Below are 19654 nucleotides of genomic sequence, written 5' to 3'. Positions count from 1 at the left end.
ATGCGCTAAATCATTTCGACTAGTCGAAATAAGCATTATTTTAACTAATGCTATAATCAGTAATATCTAACACAATTAGTAATGCCCTTAGAATATTAGGACTTTAAAAGTAAGCTACATCTGCTTAGTAATATTATTACCATGATACGATTATAACGCAAATGGAGCAGCAGCATTAAAAACAGCATTTATCTAGCACCAACCTTTAGGTTTAGCATATTATTAATCTGTGGCGAATAATTATATCTTTGGTTGGTTGATTTGATATCATTCGTTTTCGTTTCTTCAGCAGTCAGTCGAGAGTCACAAGATTAATCAAAATACGTCTAAATTTTGAATTACCTAAATTTTATACGTCTGCTCTACGCTAATAATAAGATCATTAAGTCTTTGCTTACTGCATTGTGTTAATTTAATTGTGATATTTTATATTATCAAAATGGGTTCAATGATATTGGTTATGTATTTGTGAATGGAGCCTGGATTCAAAGTACAAAACAACTAATGAATGATGCAGTCTGTATACTGGACAGGCAGAGTGCTATCACGTGCTATTAGAAATGGACTTACAAGTTTCTCGAGTGCTGCTGAATTAAACGTTTCTAAAAAGAAACATCCGTATTTAGTATCCGTAGTTTGTGGATTTCCTAAAGACATAGCTAATGGAAGATCCCATAAGGGTCAATTCGGAGACGACGCATGGTTTTCCACAAATTTCAACAATGCAGATGTCATTGGTAAGTAGTTCAGTTATATTTCATAATGATTAAACTTATCAAACAAATCCTTGAAGCTGCATTAACCAACATGTGATATTAATTTTGAAGGTTCAATGTAAATACTAAGATATAATTTATAGGTGACACATACAAGATGTTTTTTTTGGTCCGGAATTTACTTTATTTACACACTTTTGGTAAATTACAAGTAAAAATTATAATATATATATATCTATAAATATAAAAAAAAAAAACAAAAATAATATATTTTATTCCTTTTAGGATGCAGGATGCTTATAAGGATAATACTTTTATACCCTTTATCCTTTTATGCATAATTTCAAATTAAACATGTTTCCATTAAAATGCTAAAGTTTTTATAAGCACCAAAAAGTTACAAAAAAAAATTCACCTGCTTTAATCTTTTATATAGTTTGCCTGGAAGAGATAACTCTAAAGCCTTTGCATACTTTAAAATTGACCTGTTCCTCTGTTATTTGTAAATTGTGGGCAATAAATACTGATAAATAGATAAAAAAAATATAAATTTACTATTCCCTTAAAAAATGTGATGTTTATTAGGAATTAGACTGGAATGAGAATTTGAGTTGACATTTAAGTTTAAATATTTTGTTTTTTCAACAAAGATGGTGCAGGCAAAACTGTTACCAACAAAATACAGTTTTATTCATATTGGTTAAGTAGTTCTTTCAGTTTCAGGGAATTAAAGAAAAAAAGTCACTTTTTTTTTAAATATACATTTTAAAACTTTGATTATATTTTGCTGATATGTTACTAAAAATATTTATGAGTTGATTTATAGTAAACATATATATTATTATATAATAGGTGTTGCTGATGGAGTGGGAGGCTGGCGTGCATATGGAATTGATCCTGGAGAGTTCTCATCATATCTTATGAGGACATGTGAGAGACTGGTCAGAATGGGCCACTTTAAAATGTCGGAGCCAGGGGACTTGCTGGCCAAGTCTTATTATGAACTTTTAGAACATAAAAAACCCATATTAGGTATTTATATTTTAAATAAATTGAATACTTTTAGCAATAATCAATTCACTTTCCTTATAAGGTTTTTGATCACTAAATAATGTTTGATGTCTTTAAGCTCTTTTGATTTTAAATGGAAAAAGGCATATCAGAGTCACAAGAATCATTTTTAAAATGTAACAGGTAGCAGCACAGCATGCGTAATGATCCTAGACCGCAGTGAGAGTATAATGCGTGCGGCCAACATCGGCGACAGTGGTTTTATGGTTGTTCGTGGTGGGCGTGTTGTGCACCGCTCTCATGAACAACAGCACTACTTCAATACACCTTATCAATTAAGTCTGCCACCCCCTGGACATGATCGGAATGTTCTCAGTGATAGGTATGGTGAATATTTTTATAATATTTATGATAAAGTAATTTTTGTTTAAATTTTATATTAAATAAAATAGGATTTTGCATGCAATGGATATACCATTTTTATCTGTCTACAGTAGCTAGTTGTGTCTATTTGACTTTACATTTTAAAAGTCAACTAATGATTAGGAACTTGTTAAAATGCCATTTATTACAAACTTGTTTTCCTAGGTGATATATTAAATCATGATTTAATTATTGATTTAATGACTAAGCATTACACTTCTCGTAGTGTTATCATGAGGAAAAGTAAGGAGTAATAACCTCATAGCAGCTTACTCCATTAAAAATATTATGTCAGAAATACTGTTATTGAATATGAAATAATATATTTTCACATTTCAAATAGAAATTTCAGATTTGTGAATTATAGGAACTAATAAATTTCTATAATAATTGTACATACACTACACTAGCTAATGACTTGTGCTATTAATAGTACTCAAAATAATTTCTCTACCTACCTTAAAATCTATAACACTTTTTTTAAACATTGCACTTTATCAATTAATAAACAGTTATATCTATAAAACTGTACATAATAATTGTTATTAAAAATTTTATATACTGAAACTTTCTTTATTGAAAGAATGATAGGAATTGTTTGTATAGTTCCTGAACATACATGGGTAAAATACAGAACCATCCATCCATCCTTTATTATTTCAATGATGGCATTAAAAATAAAGCATCATTTTTAATGCTCATAAATTATGATAAAATATATAGTCTCATTAACGTGAACTTAATAAATTTGTTCTATATATAAAGTGAGCATCTATTTAAATATATATAATATATGTAATCTGTTATGCACTTGTTTGAAAACAATTTTATCAGTTATAGATGCTGTGCTTCTAATAGCAAAAGGTTACTTCAATATAGATAAGGTTGCAAAGAGTAATCATAAGGATTTTTATTTAATTGATAAATTCCTATGATTTTTTTCAAGTTTTTATTAAAAATATTAAGATAATGCGATTTTAAACATTAATTTATGTATGTGTTTCTTTTAGTAGTTTTTTTTTTGTAAAAATAATCCAATTTATCAAATGGATTTAGCCTTTAAGGATTTTTGGTAATTACCTGAAAGATCACGATGTCAGAAAAATTCATACCGACTGTGAGCTTTACTGCGATGTGCTACGTAAACTATTAGAGTTACATACATATATATTACGATATGTCGACCGTGCGAAGCCGAGTGGAGCTATACTACCCAAGCTAGTAGATGATAAAATCAATGATGTTCTAAAATGGAAATGTTTAATATCGATAATTCAAATCGCATGCCGACCGTTTAAATGTAAATACAAAACGTTTCAAAATTGTATGCTAATATGCTATTACGAAAAAAAATTGCAATAAATTTCAGCCATTGTGTAATTTATCCAGTGTTTAACTCTTAGATCGCAGTCAGAAATAGCATTTTACTTCGCCATTGCCGTAATTCGCATTGGCGCCACTAAATTTATTTTGGGTAATAATAACTTGACTCATTATTATTAGCTAACTGTATATTTTTTGATTTACTTAATGCCTCCTTGCATAGTATCAGTTTAATCCGAAGTTAATTAGGAAAAGAAAAAAACTATATTAATTTGAAATGTGCCTATTTAAACGTAGCGGTTAAAACTCGTGAATCTTAAACGAGTATTACGAGTACAAACTTGGGCAAGCGACGACGATTTGGAGTAGTGTAGTTGAATGAGCTCCAAACCCTTTTATCTTGATGAAAACCTTATCCCAACAGTGGGATATTTATATTTACTTTCAAAATAAGCTACATATCTATAATCAAGAATAAAGTGACTTGCGGTTGACTTGAAAGAGATTGACATGTAAACATAACGTAAACGATTACGTCATGACATACATTGTAAGTCTGTCGTCTCTCTCGACTCGGCTATTTGACAAATGGTTGTTATCGTCAATATTACAAGTCTTATGACTGCCAGTATATCCAGTATTTTGACTCTTAACATAAGCGATCATGTGGTCTCATTCCACAAACAGCGCTGTTGTATTTCTGCATGCACTAATATTAGAATTTTTAGTTCGTTGGATATAAGCCAGCGAACAAAACTCACGTGATCCGTTAATTTTGTAAAATGTTATTATATTTATGTTAGTTCGTAAATATTAAATAAAATTCAATTATATTTGGCTTTTTACAAAATGGGAACACGAAAACAAAAACATATTGTAGGATACAGGGCAAGGTGAAATTATTCGTATCACACAGATAGCAGCGGATGAATACTATCTTATCTATAATTTATTTAAGACATTAAGTATTTACGTGCTTTATGTTCAAGAGAAAGTCTACATTAGATTATAAAGAAATGAAATAATATATATATATATATATATATCGTTTCCGTAACTTGTAATTATGACACGAATCATATTTTTCTAAAATAAATCTATCTTGTTATTAGTGTTAAATCGAAAATCTAAACATTATTATTATTATTTAATAGCTTTGTAGCATATTATTCATATTCAATAAGACTTAATTTTACTAAGAAGTTATATTTTTTCTTTTAAAGTGCTTAAAGACTTAATTTTATCACAACCGAAAAGTCTTATCAAAAAGTATTTTCATGAAGTGACATGTTTCCTAATTCCTTGTAATTCTTGCGTCAAATAATAGTCTCAAGTTCCCTTAACCTTTTGGACTATCGTTCGTAACCATTTTTAATGCAATAAAAATGGTATGGTGGAGGTATTAAAAAGTAATTTAATTTATTCGAAAAATAACCTTTTCACTCGTATTACATCTTATATACTATATACTTGTACTTTATTATATTTCGATAATGTACAATATTATATGGGATAAGTGGAATTCTTTTTTTATCCCAGTATAATTTAACATTAAAAGAACAGAGTCAAGAACAGCCGTATTATTACGAAGACGATCACGTAATTCATAAATACCACTGTTGTTACGTTTTACAGGCCAGAATCGGCGGAAACGGCCGAGTTCAAGGTGGAATGCGGCGACGTGATCCTCGTGGCGACGGACGGCGTGTTCGACAACGTGCCCGAGCCGGTGCTGGTGGCGGAGATGCGTCGCGCGCAGGCGCTGGAGGGTGACGCGCAGCGCCTGCAGGCCGTCGCCAACTCCATCGCATGGATGGCGCGCAACCTCTCCTTCGACGGGTGCTACATGTCGCCCTTCGCGAAGAGCGCGCGACAGAATGGCATCGATGCTATAGGTGACTATCAGTATTCATAGACCGATAGGCGATAACCCGATGGTTTTACCTACAATCGAATTCGAAAAGGCCCGCACTCGTACTTCTTGCAAAACGGTCACTTTCTACACATAATATTGATATAAATGTCATCTTTTACTTATTTTTATCCCGTTTCTAAAAGTCAGCGCCAATTGTTAGGTCCACCCAGAACGCCCGCCCGACTGCATTTCGTAAATCTTAACATAAAAAAAATATTGTCTCTCTTATTCGGATTGAAGATATCTACTTTACCCAGCACTATACGACTATTTGTATATGTGTATGTATGTTTTTGTATACTGTAATATGAAAAGTTGAATTGGTTGTCCTGTAGCTCTCTTTTCATTTATCACGGAAGATTGTTGAGAAGGTAGTTTAGTACGTTTCTTAAGGTGTGGATAAACGCATAGTTACTTTTTTCTCAGTAACGTTTGCGGAAATGCTTAAAAAATATATCAACCCTCACGAATAATAATAGCAGTTACACTAGTAATAGAAATACATATGCAATTATTTTCGTGTTTATTGTTTTTTTTTTACTTAAGTTATCTATTAAAAGTTTATTTAAATTTAAATGAATATTAACTAACACAATACTAAGGGAACCTTCGGCTAACTGTTGCATAGTATATTTTTGATATATTTAACATTTTTTTACGTAATCGATACGCATACGCAAATCGCAATGCAAACTTTTCTATCGGTGTATCAATGCGAGATGAAAATTTGCGTTAAGCGAACAAGTAATACTTTTCTCCGCAATTAATTTATCAGCAACGCCCAATCGAGCGAGATCAACTATGTCTTAATGAGATGTTTGAATATTGCGATATGCCACCCGCATTTCTGGATCCGTCATTGTCAGCAAACTACATGAGGCTATCCACTCCACTCAACTATATTTATTACTGCAATGAGACTAAATGTTTTGTTTCGGCTTAAAAGTTGCCTGTATAATTACAGTATATAGGTAACATGAAGCATGTTGCATTGATAGTGTAAGGAATGGTTTATGATGGGTAAACTATTCCTTACAGTATAGATGGCGTGTGCTGACGGCGACAAATATCAGCCCCTCATCTTATCCCTATACTCCCCATTGGAGTAACTACCAGAGAACAGACAGCAACATCTCTCTGAGTAATTTGACCATCCAATTGCGATTGCCAACCAGTCTGTCAAGCGTGATGATACTGGCATTTCAATGGCCTACATGAGATACAAGAAAACCACGGCCCCTTGTTCCCAGCAGCGCTGCTATTCCCACCCTTGGTAAAAGTGCGGTAACGGCGCTCCATAGGTCCCTCGTAAACAACGTAATGACGATCCAAAGAGTGTCACCAAGAATGGCGTATCCTATACTAAGAATAACTAAGCGGTATTCGTTGAATTGGAGGTCACGTATGAGGATGTCTTCAGATATGTATCTAACTACATTCATCAATCCATTCTCTTAAGACTAATTTACCTGTTGACATAGGGGACGACTCAGTCATAAGCTGAAAGTGTGGCAATATGGAATTGGAGACCGGTACAACCGGTTTCGGTCAATACCGGGAGCGATTAAAGACTGGACTCTACAAGAGGTCCCGACTGATGCAGTATACGCTTTGAACATTTCCGCGCCATAACCCTAAACCCTTTCAGTTTGAACTTCAAACCGAGTCGAGTACCTAGCAGCGAAGAAGTGGACGCAAACAATGACAGGTTCGTGGAAGAGGCACCAAAAATATCTCTGTCTTTACCCTGTTTTTTGAAGGAAAGACGGAAAAATATCCGTCTCAGGATAATGCTGATCCAGATATTTGATGCTTAATAGAATGATCTCAAAGTCAGTCAATGTAACAGTGCGTTTGAGCGGAACAGAGACTGAATAGAACGTGAGTTGTACGAAATGGTTGAGAATTTATAAGCAAATCTATGCACGATAACGCAGTTGAGTCAATAGTCAAGCTGGAGAACCCAGGGCAAGACTAACTCGACATTATACTGAAGATTTCCCAGACATCAAGTACGAGATTAAAATGGTTCTTGAACTACTCTTAAACAACAATACAACCTGGTGATGATAGAGTAACACCTAAGCGTCTGTAGGCACATGGTACACCGATCTTTAAGGCTCTTCAGGAGTTATTTAATTCCGTCTTACACAAAGGTCAAACATCACTGGCAGGGTATTGAAGTGTGGTGGTGCTATTATTTTTTATTATTTACTATTAAAATGGGTGATAAAACTCTTTTGAAGATTTATAGACCCATCTCAATGCTAAGCCATGTTTACAAGTTGTTTGCATTTTGTTGGTTGAGATTACTAATCGTCTCGAGCGAAGGTTTGACGACTGCCAGGCACCTTAACAAGCTGGTTTTACGCTGCAGCTGGTTTTACAGAAGACTGAGTAGTATACCCAGTCACTATATCAGTATATGCGAACGCGTATTCAGACATAGCCAGAAGTATTGCTCAATTGAGGTGGGTGGGCGGTCATATCGGTCGAGGTACGGATGGCCACTGGGGCCGAAAGGTTCTCGAGTTGCGACTGGCGTACAAGGTGAACCGACGTCACATGACGATCCAAAAAGGGCTTAAATGACCCTGCTAGAATATTTTACTTTCTGTAAGATGTAAATAAGCTATTAAGTACTCAATCTAATTTTAATACTCTTTTTGCAGGTGGAAAACCCGATGACATAACGGTGCTACTGGCTATCGTAGCACTATGAAGATGTCACTTTGTGATTTATTAGATTATTTGAGGAACAGATTTAGTTCAAAGTAATTTCCAACATTAGTTTAAACAACGACACCAAAAAATTACAATATTGGTTTCTATTATAGTTAATAATAATGTTGACATAATTTTCCGTTTTAAAAAAAGAATAAATTTTAAAAGTTTGTAAGATCTGATGCAAAACGAATTTACCATTGACAGACAGTCCAAGAGCACTAGTCACTCAGTGATATTTTTACTATGCAGAAACGGAGTTTTTTTTACTGTTATTCATTTCCATTACAAGTTTGTTGTTAGTTGTGTATGTATTGTAATGTTTATTCATGATAAAAACATGTGTGGTGGTACCAATATATTTGACGGATGCTTTTTAATGTATGCATAAATGCAAAGTTTGTTGATCAAATGTGTATATAAAACTTGTAAACTTAGTATGCAGAGGAAATTTTGAGCATGATTCAAGTGCACTGGTTAAAAAAATTAAATGTATGCCTCGGTTGTGTTGTATCTAAGCTTTTTAAGGGAGGTTATTCATAATATCAAATATTTTTCAACTCTTACCCTCTAGTAATTCCTGTATAGCCTTATACGACTAGAGGCGAGTATGATCAAATATGTAACCTAAGGTACAGAGGAATGTTTATAAATAATGTAATTTAGTAAATAAAATAAATAATGTAAAAAGTGAACATCGATATTTTTTGTGATTTTTTTGTTAATTGTATAAAATGTGTGTTTGATGTTTGAATGAAGACTGATTATTTAGCTTTATTTGTTAAAATGTCAATTTGAGATTTTTCAGCGAAGTTATTACAACGCAACTAACAGATCTTTGTAGTGTTATTTGTATTCTTTTTGTACATTTTCAATGTAAGCATTTGTGTATTTGTTTGACAATTTGACACATTTTACACTCAGTTTATATCTTCGTATATATATGTATTTTGCTTTATGCTGCGGTTGAGACTTATGATTGTCATTCGTATATCTATTTCTTATTATAAATTATGGAAGAAAGTTATTAAATTTTTTTAGCTACATCTAAACTGTTTATATTTTTATCGAGGAATTTTGAATTTAATAAGACCTACCGGCACATCAATCTTTCTTTTTGTATTCATATCAAAATATTACTAGCATGCTTTTCCAGATTTAGCGGCTGTTACAAAGCTAATACACAATTATCCTTGTGCAATATGTACAAAGATCAAATTAATAATATCCACCAAACATAAATAATAATTGAGTATGACTTTGTCCCTGTGCAAAGGCGAGTTAGCTAGCATAACAAGCATAAGGGTCAAAACTTCAATTATATGATTATATATACGGTGTTATGAATGGCTTGTACATCTTGCAATGCTAGTATTTATTGGCATGAAAGGTAAACATGTATAACCAGGAGTGTCATTCATTATAATTAAATAATTAAAACCTCTGGGGTCAATGAATTCTAACAAAACTTGGTACACATCAAATTAGAACATTCATATATAAAAAAGCTCATTGTTGGAAAATGTATTACAGTATGAAGATTAATATAACATAAGGTGCATTTTGGTTTACGACTGCAGTAGTCAAATATTAATCTATTGTGTTTTATTTAATTGATTGAGTCATGAGGAATGATGGAAAACTACTATGTTATTACTATAAATAATATGTTAAACTGACAATATGTTTGATTTAAAATTGTGCTATTAAAAGGAAAGTGTGTAGAAAAATTACAAATAAATTTAAATAAAATAAATAATTTGTTTGAATCCCAGTACCTTTTACTAAGATATTTCTTTTTATATTAAGTGTATATATCCTCCTCCTTATTTTGTATGTATATTCTATTTTTCTCAATAATTTTAATCATTAATTATCTTTTTAAACTACTCAATAATATAGATATATTTTAAATCACTCGTGTGATTAGATTTCATTATTATTTTTGTAATGTCATAATGACTAAACTTTTTTATTAATGACTAAGTTAATTAGTGTCTATATTGAATCAAAAAATGAAACACTTATTTTTCTTAATATATAATCAAAAACACTGACCTCTCTTATCAATAATAAAGCATATACAAAGAACAATTGATAGGTTTGTTTTGTGCTAAATTAACTAAATGAAAAAGGAGTCGAGTAGAAGACATACAATTTAATATTTTGTAAGTGTACATAAAATAGAGAAATTCATAAAATAAATATTTGGCTTCATATATTAATTTATTAATTGTTTAAAATTTGAACATTTTTATCTATTTCCTTCATCATTTTCTGGTACTTCACGGTTCTCATTTTGCCAGTTAAATCCTCCAGGTCGAACATTAGCAAAATCTGGTAATGTCACATAATCTGCCTCTTCAGGAGCTGGATCAAACAGTTTCTTTCTAAAATTGAAAAATATATAGTATTTATTTTATTATATGACTACAGATAGGTGTAGAAACACCAATTACACACATTTAAGACTATTTTTTGTAGCCTTTAAAAACCTATATGTATTAATTTAAAAAACTTACAAAAACATAGGTGTTATTAATATTTTTTGGCCGCCTCTTTGACGTGGAAGAACATCTTCTATAAAGAAATAAATGTGACCGATGGCCATTCCAACCAAATCCACAGATATTGCATTTCCTAATAAAACTGAGAAACCAAGTAATACCCAGGGCAAGTATGGTGCCTAAAAGAATATATGTATTTATTATCAATATTGTTTAAATTATATAGAACAGACAAGAACAAAAATTTAACAAAGAATTATTTAGTTATGCAAGTTAGACATCAATTACCAGTGATTAATATAATCAGAAATTTCAAGTAAACATTAAAATTCTTATAAATATAAAATTTTAATACAAATTTTTGGTGTATTTTAAAAAATTAAAGTCCACAATTCCCTTTTTTGTGCATTAGCTATTTTCCATTACATTTGTGGGATTATTGTATTATAAAAATTACTTACCTGGAAATTCATTAACCCAAAAAAGTTCATCCTTACATATATATTACGTCTTGACCATATGTATACGATCATGATAGTAAAAGCTTGTCCTAAAAATAATAAATTAACAAAGAATGCACATAGCTGTAACATATTAAGGAAAATTAATTAATATTATAAATGTTATGGTAAAGTTGCTCCCTTTTATAAGATTATAAGCATAAGTGCTTTAAACAATTCAGACACATACCTGCATAAAAATCACCAATGTAGTTATTATCTTAAAGATACATATGTTTTACATGTGAATTAACTAAATAATAAAATACTAATTGATAAAAGGATACAATCATTAAAACTCCACCAAAAATGAACATAACAACAAAATCAGCAGTCCTTCCTCTAAATGAGCCCTCCTCCAACATCCTACAATATCTATATGTAAAAATCATATTGAAAAAAAAGTTGAATCCTAAGTTCCCAAAGAATAGGAATGTTGTAATTAGTCTCCATAATTGGTAATTCTTGAGAATAACTATTGGATTGAAATATAGGTTGAATGGTGACACAAGATCCAATTGCTGAAATTAAAAATAATAACATTAATTTGGCGCTTTTTTCCTTGCTATATGTAAATAAAGGTTTTCGATTTTACTTACCACAGCCAAAGTAGTAATCACACAAGCAGTAGTGTAAACTCTTGTTACAGGTGGCACAAGCATATATTCTTGTAAAAGTGTTTGATATGCCATGTTAAGCAGCGTTGATCACAATAATTGCATAATAAAACTTAGGTAGTAAATTCAGTAAATGGACAATCTAGGCACTATTGTAACTTAACATGATTGGGCCACATCAGATTATTTATACAGCAATGAAGAACTATCAATGTTATATCTAAACAAAAACTTACAAATACTTTAAATACAACAACCAAACTTATAAGCTTGACTAAACATAATGTGTTTAAAATGATGTATTCCTAATTTATTTAATAAAAATAAGTATTAAATTGCTTTATTTTTATTGCAAAAATAGATATTAGATAGGTAGTAGAGGCACGAAAAGTAAATATGAAGTAGATGTTTCATCCAATAGAGGGCGCTAAGTGCAATAACAATGAGAACAAAGATTATAAATCATTATAAAATAATATCGTTTTAAATCACTACATTTTAGAAGTCATCTGTTTTTCACTTTATAATTATCATTAATAAATTTAAAGGCGTTACATTAATTTTTAAATTATAATTATTTTTATTTTGAAAATGATTTTGTATGGATTATTATTGAAAAAATAATGCTAAGTATATATTTTATTAGAGCGACAGTGTAATAATGATAATATAACAAGTGTTGTTGTAACTGAATTCTAAGAAATACTAATAATTTTTTTCTAAAGCAATAATAATCTAATTACATCATTATTAAAAATATTAAAATCATTATAAATATTAAAATTAATAGAATTTAAATTGTTATTGCCACAGCGTTCGTATTATACTTTTGTACAATATTTAAGTAACAGAAGTCATTAACCATAAGCTAAGATATTGTCAAATTGATATCCCTTTATGTATAAACTTTAGGAATTATGTTAAAGCAAATACATTTCTAAGGTTAACACAATGTACTAATTGACAATGAATAGTAAAAATGAGACTATATGGCGCAAACCTTTGACTTTGTCAATATTAAAATTAAAAAGTTAATATTTATTGACGTTAGTTAATATTGACACTGACAAAATAATTTGACGTAATGAAAATCTTTAAAAGTATTTCTGTTGTCGTTTTTTCTTTGTGAAATCTGTAAAATTTGGTAATACCAATCTTTTTAAAAGCTTATTATGATTTTTGCAAAATTTTTGTAAAGTTTATTTACCCTTGTACTACTATAAGATTTACTATTAAAACATTTAACAATGGATACTAAAGAAGTTATTGACCACTTGGTTGCTTTGAAAGTAATGCGGCTTACTAAACCAGCTTTGATTAGCCCAAAGATTGTCACTTGTGACTTTAAAGACTTACCGGGTAACATTTTAAATAACTTTTTAAAGGATGATGCCACATCCGTGGTTCAGATGGAAACTGTAACTGCTGGACAGTTCCTTTTATTGCCACAAAGTTTTGGCAATATTTACTTGGGTGAGACATTTTCTTGTTATGTTTGTGTACATAATGAAACAAGTCAACCAGTTCAAAGTGTATCTATTAAGGCTGACCTGCAGACAAGTTCACAAAGAATTCCATTAACGACACAACAAAATCAGTCACCGATAATGTTAGACGTCGATGAAACTCTCAGTGATGTAATACATCATGAAGTTAAAGATTTGGGAACCCATATTTTAGTATGTGAAGTCACTTATATGTCCAATTATAATACATTATCTTCATTCAGAAAGTTTTTCAAATTTGAAGTTATGAAACCTTTGGATGTTAAGACTAAGTTTTATAATGCTGAGTCTGATGATGTATTTGTTGAAGCACAGGTGCAAAACATTACTTCGGGCCCTATAATACTTGAACAAGTGTCATTGGAAAGTTCTCAACAGTTTATAGTTAAATCATTAAATGAGGATAATAATGGTTTGTCAGTATTTGGAGATGTCACATTGTTACAGCCCCAAGAGAGCTGCCAGTATTTATATTGTCTTACTCCAAAAGAAAATATAACAAAAGATATAAAATTAATTGCGGCAGCTAAGAATATTGGAAAACTTGATATTGTATGGAGATCTAACTTAGGTGAAAAGGGGAGATTGCAAACTAGCCAACTTCAACGTATGACTCCTGATTATGGAGATATCCGAGTAACATATGAAAATTTACCAAGTAAAATACCAGTTGATGAGCCTTTTAACTTTAAATGCAAAATAGTAAATGCCAGTGATAGAACTCTAGATTTAATAATCAAACTTCGATCACTTCAAGATTCTAGTCTACTATGGTGTGGTATTTCAAATAGGAAATTAGGCCCATTGGAGCCTGGAAATGTAGCTTTTGTAAATTTAACTGCAATGCCTATAACTTCAGGCTTACATAATATAACAGGTGTGTCATTAGTTGACTTATTCCTTAAGAGGACATATGATTATGATGATTTAGCCTCTGTATATGTTTACTGATTGTAGAATTATTAACTAATATAATATTATATTCCTACTCTTTAAGTACATAAATCATTGTATTTATAAATCTTTAAAATATGTATAAATCTGTATTTATTTATCTTTAAGGTTTTAATGTCAAATAAAAAGTTAGTAACAATTTTTTTTTTTTTAAGGAATAGTCTTTAATTCTTTATTCAGAACAGAAGTAATAATGGTTATACTATATACTTAAATATGTGAAAAAACTTAAATGCATTTCTAAATATAACATATAAATTTTTTTAGTAAGTAATTTTGCAAAAATAATAATAATAGTAAAAACTTAAAGTGTATATTTATTCAATTACGAGCGATTACAAAATCGTTGATTTTTACGACATGTCATATAAGGTTCGGGTTAGTCTGTTTCTTGACATTTTGGTTTTAAGCTTTATTTTTTTTTTAAATTCATATGCTAAATAAAATAAGAGACATTTGAGTTCGGACATTTAGAAAAAAATCGCAGAAGTATAAAATTATATGATAACTGTCAGTGTCAAAATTGTACTGTCAATGTCAATATAACTAATATACTGCAGTTTGATTATTTAATTTTTATAATAAGAAGAAAATAAAAAAAAAATATGGTCCTTACAAAAGAATATAGAATTTGCATGCCTATGACCGTGGAGGAGGTAAATATATTTTCCTTTTATTAAATCAGATACAATGTATGTTTTGTTGGTTATGTTTATTTCTTTGTTTTAAAAATATTTTCCTTCATAGTATCGTATCGGCCAATTGTATATGATCGCGAGACATAGCTTCGAGCAATCAAGCAATGGAGAAGGTGTTGAGGTAGTAGCAAATGAACAAATAAATGATGAGACAAATGGAGTTGGCCAGTTTACTGAAAAAAGGATTCATTTGTCCAGGTACTTAAACATGTTTGACTTTTGCCTGCTTATAAAAAATCGAATTAAAAAAAATGAGTGAGGAAAGTCATTAATTATACAATTTGTTATGTCTAGTGCACTTGTTATAATCTCCTAATAGTGTTGTTTACTTAAGATGATAACCTTAATTTTATTTCAGTCACTTACCCTATTGGATCCAAAGTCTAATACCAAAGATTTTTTATGTCACTGAAAAAGCATGGAATTTTTACCCATTCACAATTACTGGTAAATTAAATTAATATAATTTCATACATACATTCATATATTTATTTTTTAAGCTGTTTTAAATTTAATAATGTATATGTTTTTTTCATGGTCATTGCAACAATAAGAATACACAGTAAGTAATTTTGTTTTAATGTAAAATTAAACCTCGTTTAATTCAGTTGTAATAAGATCAAAATTAACAAATTCATTAAATTTTAGTGTTCTTTCATTCCAAAATTCTCAATATCAATTCAAACAAGATATGAAGACAACAATGGCTCTACCTATAATGTAAGTATAGGAGAATACTATTTCTAATATCATCTGACATCACATAACACATTCAGATGTTGCTATGTTGCTTAAAAAATTTTTTGGTGACATATCACCTTTTATATAATACTCCAACTCCTACTTATAAAATCACACACACACACACACATGCACACAAGCATTCCTTAACAATTTTTTTAAATTTCGCAACAGAAGCATTTTGAACGCTTTTTGGGATCCTGTTGTAGAAGCGTATACATTGCCCCACAAAAGAGTTACTGACTCTATGCAGTCGAGTAACAGGAGTAACAAGATTGTGTTTGTTCCTTGTACCAATGTTATGAGAATCACATTTTCTCATAAAAACATTAAAAATTTTCCATACATACAAGTATAATATACATTTATTATATATACAAAAAAGTGTGTGAGGTTGCTTATTATATATACAAATTTGCTCTTAATGATTGACATTAACTTTAAGCAATAATATAGTTATAACCAGATAGGTTGGGTAACCAATTGGTTCTAAAAGCAATAAATTGAATATCATTTATTGAAATATTACAGTAAATGGGCCGCCCACCCATGATACTTAGTAGAGACTTTTGTATTTTGAAAATTAGATAATAAGAAAAGTAATTTAAAAAATAATCAGGTTTGTCAGATTATTCAAAGGAAGTATTAAATGAACCCCAAAGACTGACAATAATACAGTATCCTCTAAATGTTATATTGCTGGGCAAATGCCTTAAATCCGCTGAATACATTTTTAATCAACAATGTTAACTTGGGATACAGATTTCGAGACCTTCGATTCTCATCTTAATGTATATTAATTGTTTTCTTTTGTTCGTATATAATAGACTAATACTATAAATGAGAAAGTAACTCTGTCTAACTTTAGTATTGTTGTGTTTTGGTTTGAAGGATCCGCCAGAGTTAATATAAATGTGTCGATAGTCTTTCCTCTCTCAATAAATGGCTATATAAAGTAAAATGATTTCATTCGTCTTTGTATCTTTTAGTGTCTGGGCTTAACGTCTGATGAATTAGAAGTGAGAGAAGTTGATTTCTTGGACATAGCTTTTGATGAGATAAAACCACATCACTACAAAGAGTCTGAAGACCCAAAACTGTTTAAGTCTGAAAAGTCTGGTCGCGGCCCGCTCGTTGAAGGATGGCGAGATGAACTTAAACCAATCATGTGCTGTTACAAAGTAGTCCATGCCAAGTTTGAAGTCTGGGGGCTGCAAACCAAAGTGGAAGACTATGTTCAAGCAGTATGTATGACTTTTCACATAGTTGGTTCATATTTTTGACTATAACTCTAAAGACAAGTATTTTTTATTATTTCAAGGCTATTAGAGAAATCCTTCTTCTTGGACACCGCCAAGCTTTTACATGGATGGATGAATGGTTCAACATGACTATAGAAGATGTCAGGAGCTATGAAAAGGAAATGCAAACGAAAACGAACATGAAGGTACATATCTATTATGTTATCAACAAAAGTCCATTAAGATTAGATTGTTTGTCTCGCTCTAGAAAAGAATTTCATAATATTCTAACGATTACTAACGATTTTATTACACAATAGCTATAAAATCTTTGCATTCGTAAAATTTATTTGATGCCTCGTATAATTATATAAAATGTATCTTAGATATTATATACTTGACAGGCATTGGACTCATATTACATAGTCTTTTAAATGGCCACTATCCTTTGTTTAAGGTCAAAACAGCGCTAGATGATGCAGAGAGCAATCAAGAGGGGCAAGACAGTAAGAAAACATCACAGCCGCCAACTCCAAAGACACCAAAAAGTCCCCTAGGGACACCCTCATCGGAATCCAAGTCCTGGTTTTCTTGGTCATAATTTAATCCTACAAGAGGATCTATAGCCACTCCTCTGTCTAAGCAGGGTTTAGTTTTGTTGACACAATGTGTTCATCTGTTGCCTTCCTCTTATATCATTCATGTACCATAGATAATTATTTATTTAAAATCATTCTCAAATCGCATGTAGTGTAATTAATGCAACGAAATAGGTCGAACCGTTTGAAAGTAAATTAAAACTAAATTTTTAATTAATATCAGAATTGCCTAAAATATTTTTAAATTTAACTTTTTTTTTGTTTACGAGCGTAAATATACATTCTTTGTTATGTATATAATACTAAACGCCCTATAATGTAGTGAGACAAAAATAAGCGACCACACGTAACGTAAAATCAGTTATCCACTGTCAGCGAGCATTACGCAGTATACTGTTTTACTATAACTATTAAATTTTTCGTTCACTTTAAATCGATAATATGCTACGACGCTGAACGTGATCTTTGACTCTCGGCGACCTAAACAATATAATATTACACTATGCATAGTAATGCATCGTGGACACTGATTGGCACACTTAGCAGTACCGTTCGTCAGTCAGTGCGAAAAATCCAGTTTGCCTCTACGTTCACACTAGGGCTAAACGTGGAATTGCATACAGTTTGCGGCTGACTTTATATTATAGATAAACTCTCGTTATTCTTAAATACATTACCTATGTAGTTGCAAATGTTTGTTAAAAGTAAATTATTAAAATATACGTTATGTACAGAGATAGATTCACAAAAGTGCCGCCTGTTGGGAGTACTAAATCGTTGCATATGTTATTTTTAGCTTTATGACTTAAAAATGTTATAATAAGACAAGGAAAGCTATGAAGTAATAAAAACCTTTGCCCGTGGAAAACCCAAGTCGCCGTAGGAATATCTAGCCTGATTAACGTCACTGGTTACATAAGTGCATTTAAAAAAAAAGAACAATATATTTTGAATTTCAAAAGCTGAACATGCATAAAGTTATGATTTATTCTAATTAAAAAATGGCATGTCATATTAAAAAAAATCATTTAAAATTTTAAGGTAGGTAAATTTTAGGTCCTACATATAATATATATATATATATATATATATATATATATATATATATATATATATATATTTTAATATAACATTAAAGTAGGAATGACTTTATTAAAAAAAACTTTTTTACGTTATATAAAAATATACAATATAATATAGTATAATGCAAAAAGGAATTTTTTTTCAAACACAATTTACGTTATCAGAAAGCATTTTTATATAAAATCTTAATTTCTTGATAGAACTAGATATAATTTTGAGTGATATTGATGCAATGGTAAGTGTTACTACTGATAGGTTTTTTGTTATTTTTTATTAAAAGTCCTACTATTTATAAGAAGCTGTTATGGTTTTTTTAGAACATAAGGTGATTTTGTTATTATAATATTTAATAAAAATACTCTTTAAAATCACTTCAAATTCAATTATTAAATGTAATCTGAAAATTTCATTTGAAAACACAAGGGCGGTTTACAACATTGTACGAGATTTATTTGCAGAACTCAAAGTTTTTGACATCATGTACATAAATTTTTTTATTCGGTTATTCATTTTAAAAGGAAATTTTTGTATTGAATTGTATTTTTTTGAGAAAACAATGAATGTAGTTATGATATTAAAGCATCGAATGATATTTCAATGTTTGACATGTTTATATCTCTAAAACATTATTTCTAATTTTACAATGTTTATGTTTATTTCTACTAACATCCAATAAATGTCCCACTGCTTGACTTGGAGGTCTCCTCTACCTAAGGAGAAGAAGGGAGGAAGGTATGTTTATTATAAGCGAGGATGTATGAACAAATATATGGCACAGTTGCCAATATTTTCGCGCGAAATGTACAATGTATCAAAACTGAAAGATAAATTATCCTATTTTATATAATTTTGTTCACCATTTATTGTTGTATCGGTTTTTAATAAATCCCATTCACTATGCTCTACTCATAATATTGTATTAGGAATATCCTTTAAAAATACTTCTGTACCTGTCTACTAGTTTCTTAAATATTCTTAACAATCGAATTATTATCTCGAACATAGTTAACATATCTATATTAATTGGTAATTTATTTATCTGTTTTATGTTTTGTATGTTTTTTTTTTCTTTAAAATTCTTATTTTGAATAAAACAT

The 19654-nt window shown here is 30.3% G+C and overlaps 4 protein-coding genes across 4 annotated transcripts; 3 read left to right on the top strand and 1 right to left on the bottom strand.

The window, feature by feature from the left end:
- The first annotated feature begins 268 nt into the window (after window positions 1-268).
- On the top strand, window positions 269-9845 carry LOC125068164 (protein phosphatase PTC7 homolog). Its single transcript, XM_047677204.1, has 5 exons — window positions 269-737; window positions 1569-1748; window positions 1911-2109; window positions 5109-5368; window positions 8061-9845. The coding sequence occupies exons 1-5, from the start codon at window positions 509-511 to the stop codon at window positions 8108-8110; spliced, it is 918 nt and encodes a 305-aa protein (XP_047533160.1). The 5' UTR covers window positions 269-508; the 3' UTR covers window positions 8111-9845.
- A 410-nt stretch (window positions 9846-10255) lies between these two features.
- LOC125068182 (derlin-2) lies at window positions 10256-12141 on the bottom strand. Its single transcript, XM_047677225.1, has 5 exons — window positions 11719-12141; window positions 11407-11640; window positions 11081-11203; window positions 10635-10798; window positions 10256-10502 (listed from the first exon to the last, which is right to left on the bottom strand). Exons 1-5 carry the CDS (start codon window positions 11809-11811, stop codon window positions 10367-10369), a joined length of 750 nt encoding a protein of 249 aa, XP_047533181.1. The 5' UTR covers window positions 11812-12141; the 3' UTR covers window positions 10256-10366.
- A 672-nt stretch (window positions 12142-12813) lies between these two features.
- LOC125068171 (trafficking protein particle complex subunit 13) lies at window positions 12814-14317 on the top strand. The gene has a single exon (XM_047677210.1). It carries the CDS (start codon window positions 12984-12986, stop codon window positions 14190-14192), a length of 1209 nt encoding a protein of 402 aa, XP_047533166.1. The 5' UTR covers window positions 12814-12983; the 3' UTR covers window positions 14193-14317.
- Window positions 14318-14712: 395 nt separating this feature from the next.
- On the top strand, window positions 14713-18528 carry LOC125068111 (cytoplasmic phosphatidylinositol transfer protein 1). The gene is made up of 8 exons (XM_047677124.1): window positions 14713-14851; window positions 14943-15091; window positions 15252-15340; window positions 15448-15455; window positions 15542-15613; window positions 16624-16878; window positions 16956-17081; window positions 17333-18528. Exons 1-8 carry the CDS (start codon window positions 14801-14803, stop codon window positions 17474-17476), a joined length of 894 nt encoding a protein of 297 aa, XP_047533080.1. The 5' UTR covers window positions 14713-14800; the 3' UTR covers window positions 17477-18528.
- Window positions 18529-19654: the final 1126 nt, after the last annotated feature.

Source organism: Vanessa atalanta, chromosome 13 (genome assembly GCF_905147765.1).
Source record: "Vanessa atalanta chromosome 13, ilVanAtal1.2, whole genome shotgun sequence".
Taxonomy (NCBI): domain Eukaryota; kingdom Metazoa; phylum Arthropoda; class Insecta; order Lepidoptera; family Nymphalidae; genus Vanessa; species Vanessa atalanta.
Note: the sequence above shows the minus strand (reverse complement) of the source record. Positions and strands in the feature narration are given on the sequence as shown.

What these genes read in the sequence shown, in the direction of transcription:
- LOC125068111 (XM_047677124.1), top strand. Translation starts at nt 14,801, where the DNA reads ATGGTCCTTACAAAAGAATATAGAATTTGCATGCCTATGACCGTGGAG. An exon ending in TGCCTATGACCGTGGAGGAG is followed by an intron (nt 14,852 to 14,942) that starts GTAAATATATTT and finishes TTTCCTTCATAG; the next exon opens with TATCGTATCGGCCAATTGTA. An exon ending in AAACGAAAACGAACATGAAG is followed by an intron (nt 17,082 to 17,332) that starts GTACATATCTAT and finishes CCTTTGTTTAAG; the next exon opens with GTCAAAACAGCGCTAGATGA.
- LOC125068182 (XM_047677225.1), bottom strand. Translation starts at nt 11,811, where the DNA reads ATGGCATATCAAACACTTTTACAAGAATATATGCTTGTGCCACCTGTA. An exon ending in TTGGTGGAGTTTTAATGATT is followed by an intron (nt 11,204 to 11,406) that starts GTATCCTTTTAT and finishes AATATGTTACAG; the next exon opens with CTATGTGCATTCTTTGTTAA. An exon ending in TTAATAACACCTATGTTTTT is followed by an intron (nt 10,503 to 10,634) that starts GTAAGTTTTTTA and finishes TTTCAATTTTAG; the next exon opens with AAAGAAACTGTTTGATCCAG.
- LOC125068171 (XM_047677210.1), top strand. Translation starts at nt 12,984, where the DNA reads ATGGATACTAAAGAAGTTATTGACCACTTGGTTGCTTTGAAAGTAATG.
- LOC125068164 (XM_047677204.1), top strand. Translation starts at nt 509, where the DNA reads ATGATGCAGTCTGTATACTGGACAGGCAGAGTGCTATCACGTGCTATT. An exon ending in CAACAATGCAGATGTCATTG is followed by an intron (nt 738 to 1,568) that starts GTAAGTAGTTCA and finishes ATTATATAATAG; the next exon opens with GTGTTGCTGATGGAGTGGGA. An exon ending in CGGAATGTTCTCAGTGATAG is followed by an intron (nt 2,110 to 5,108) that starts GTATGGTGAATA and finishes TACGTTTTACAG; the next exon opens with GCCAGAATCGGCGGAAACGG.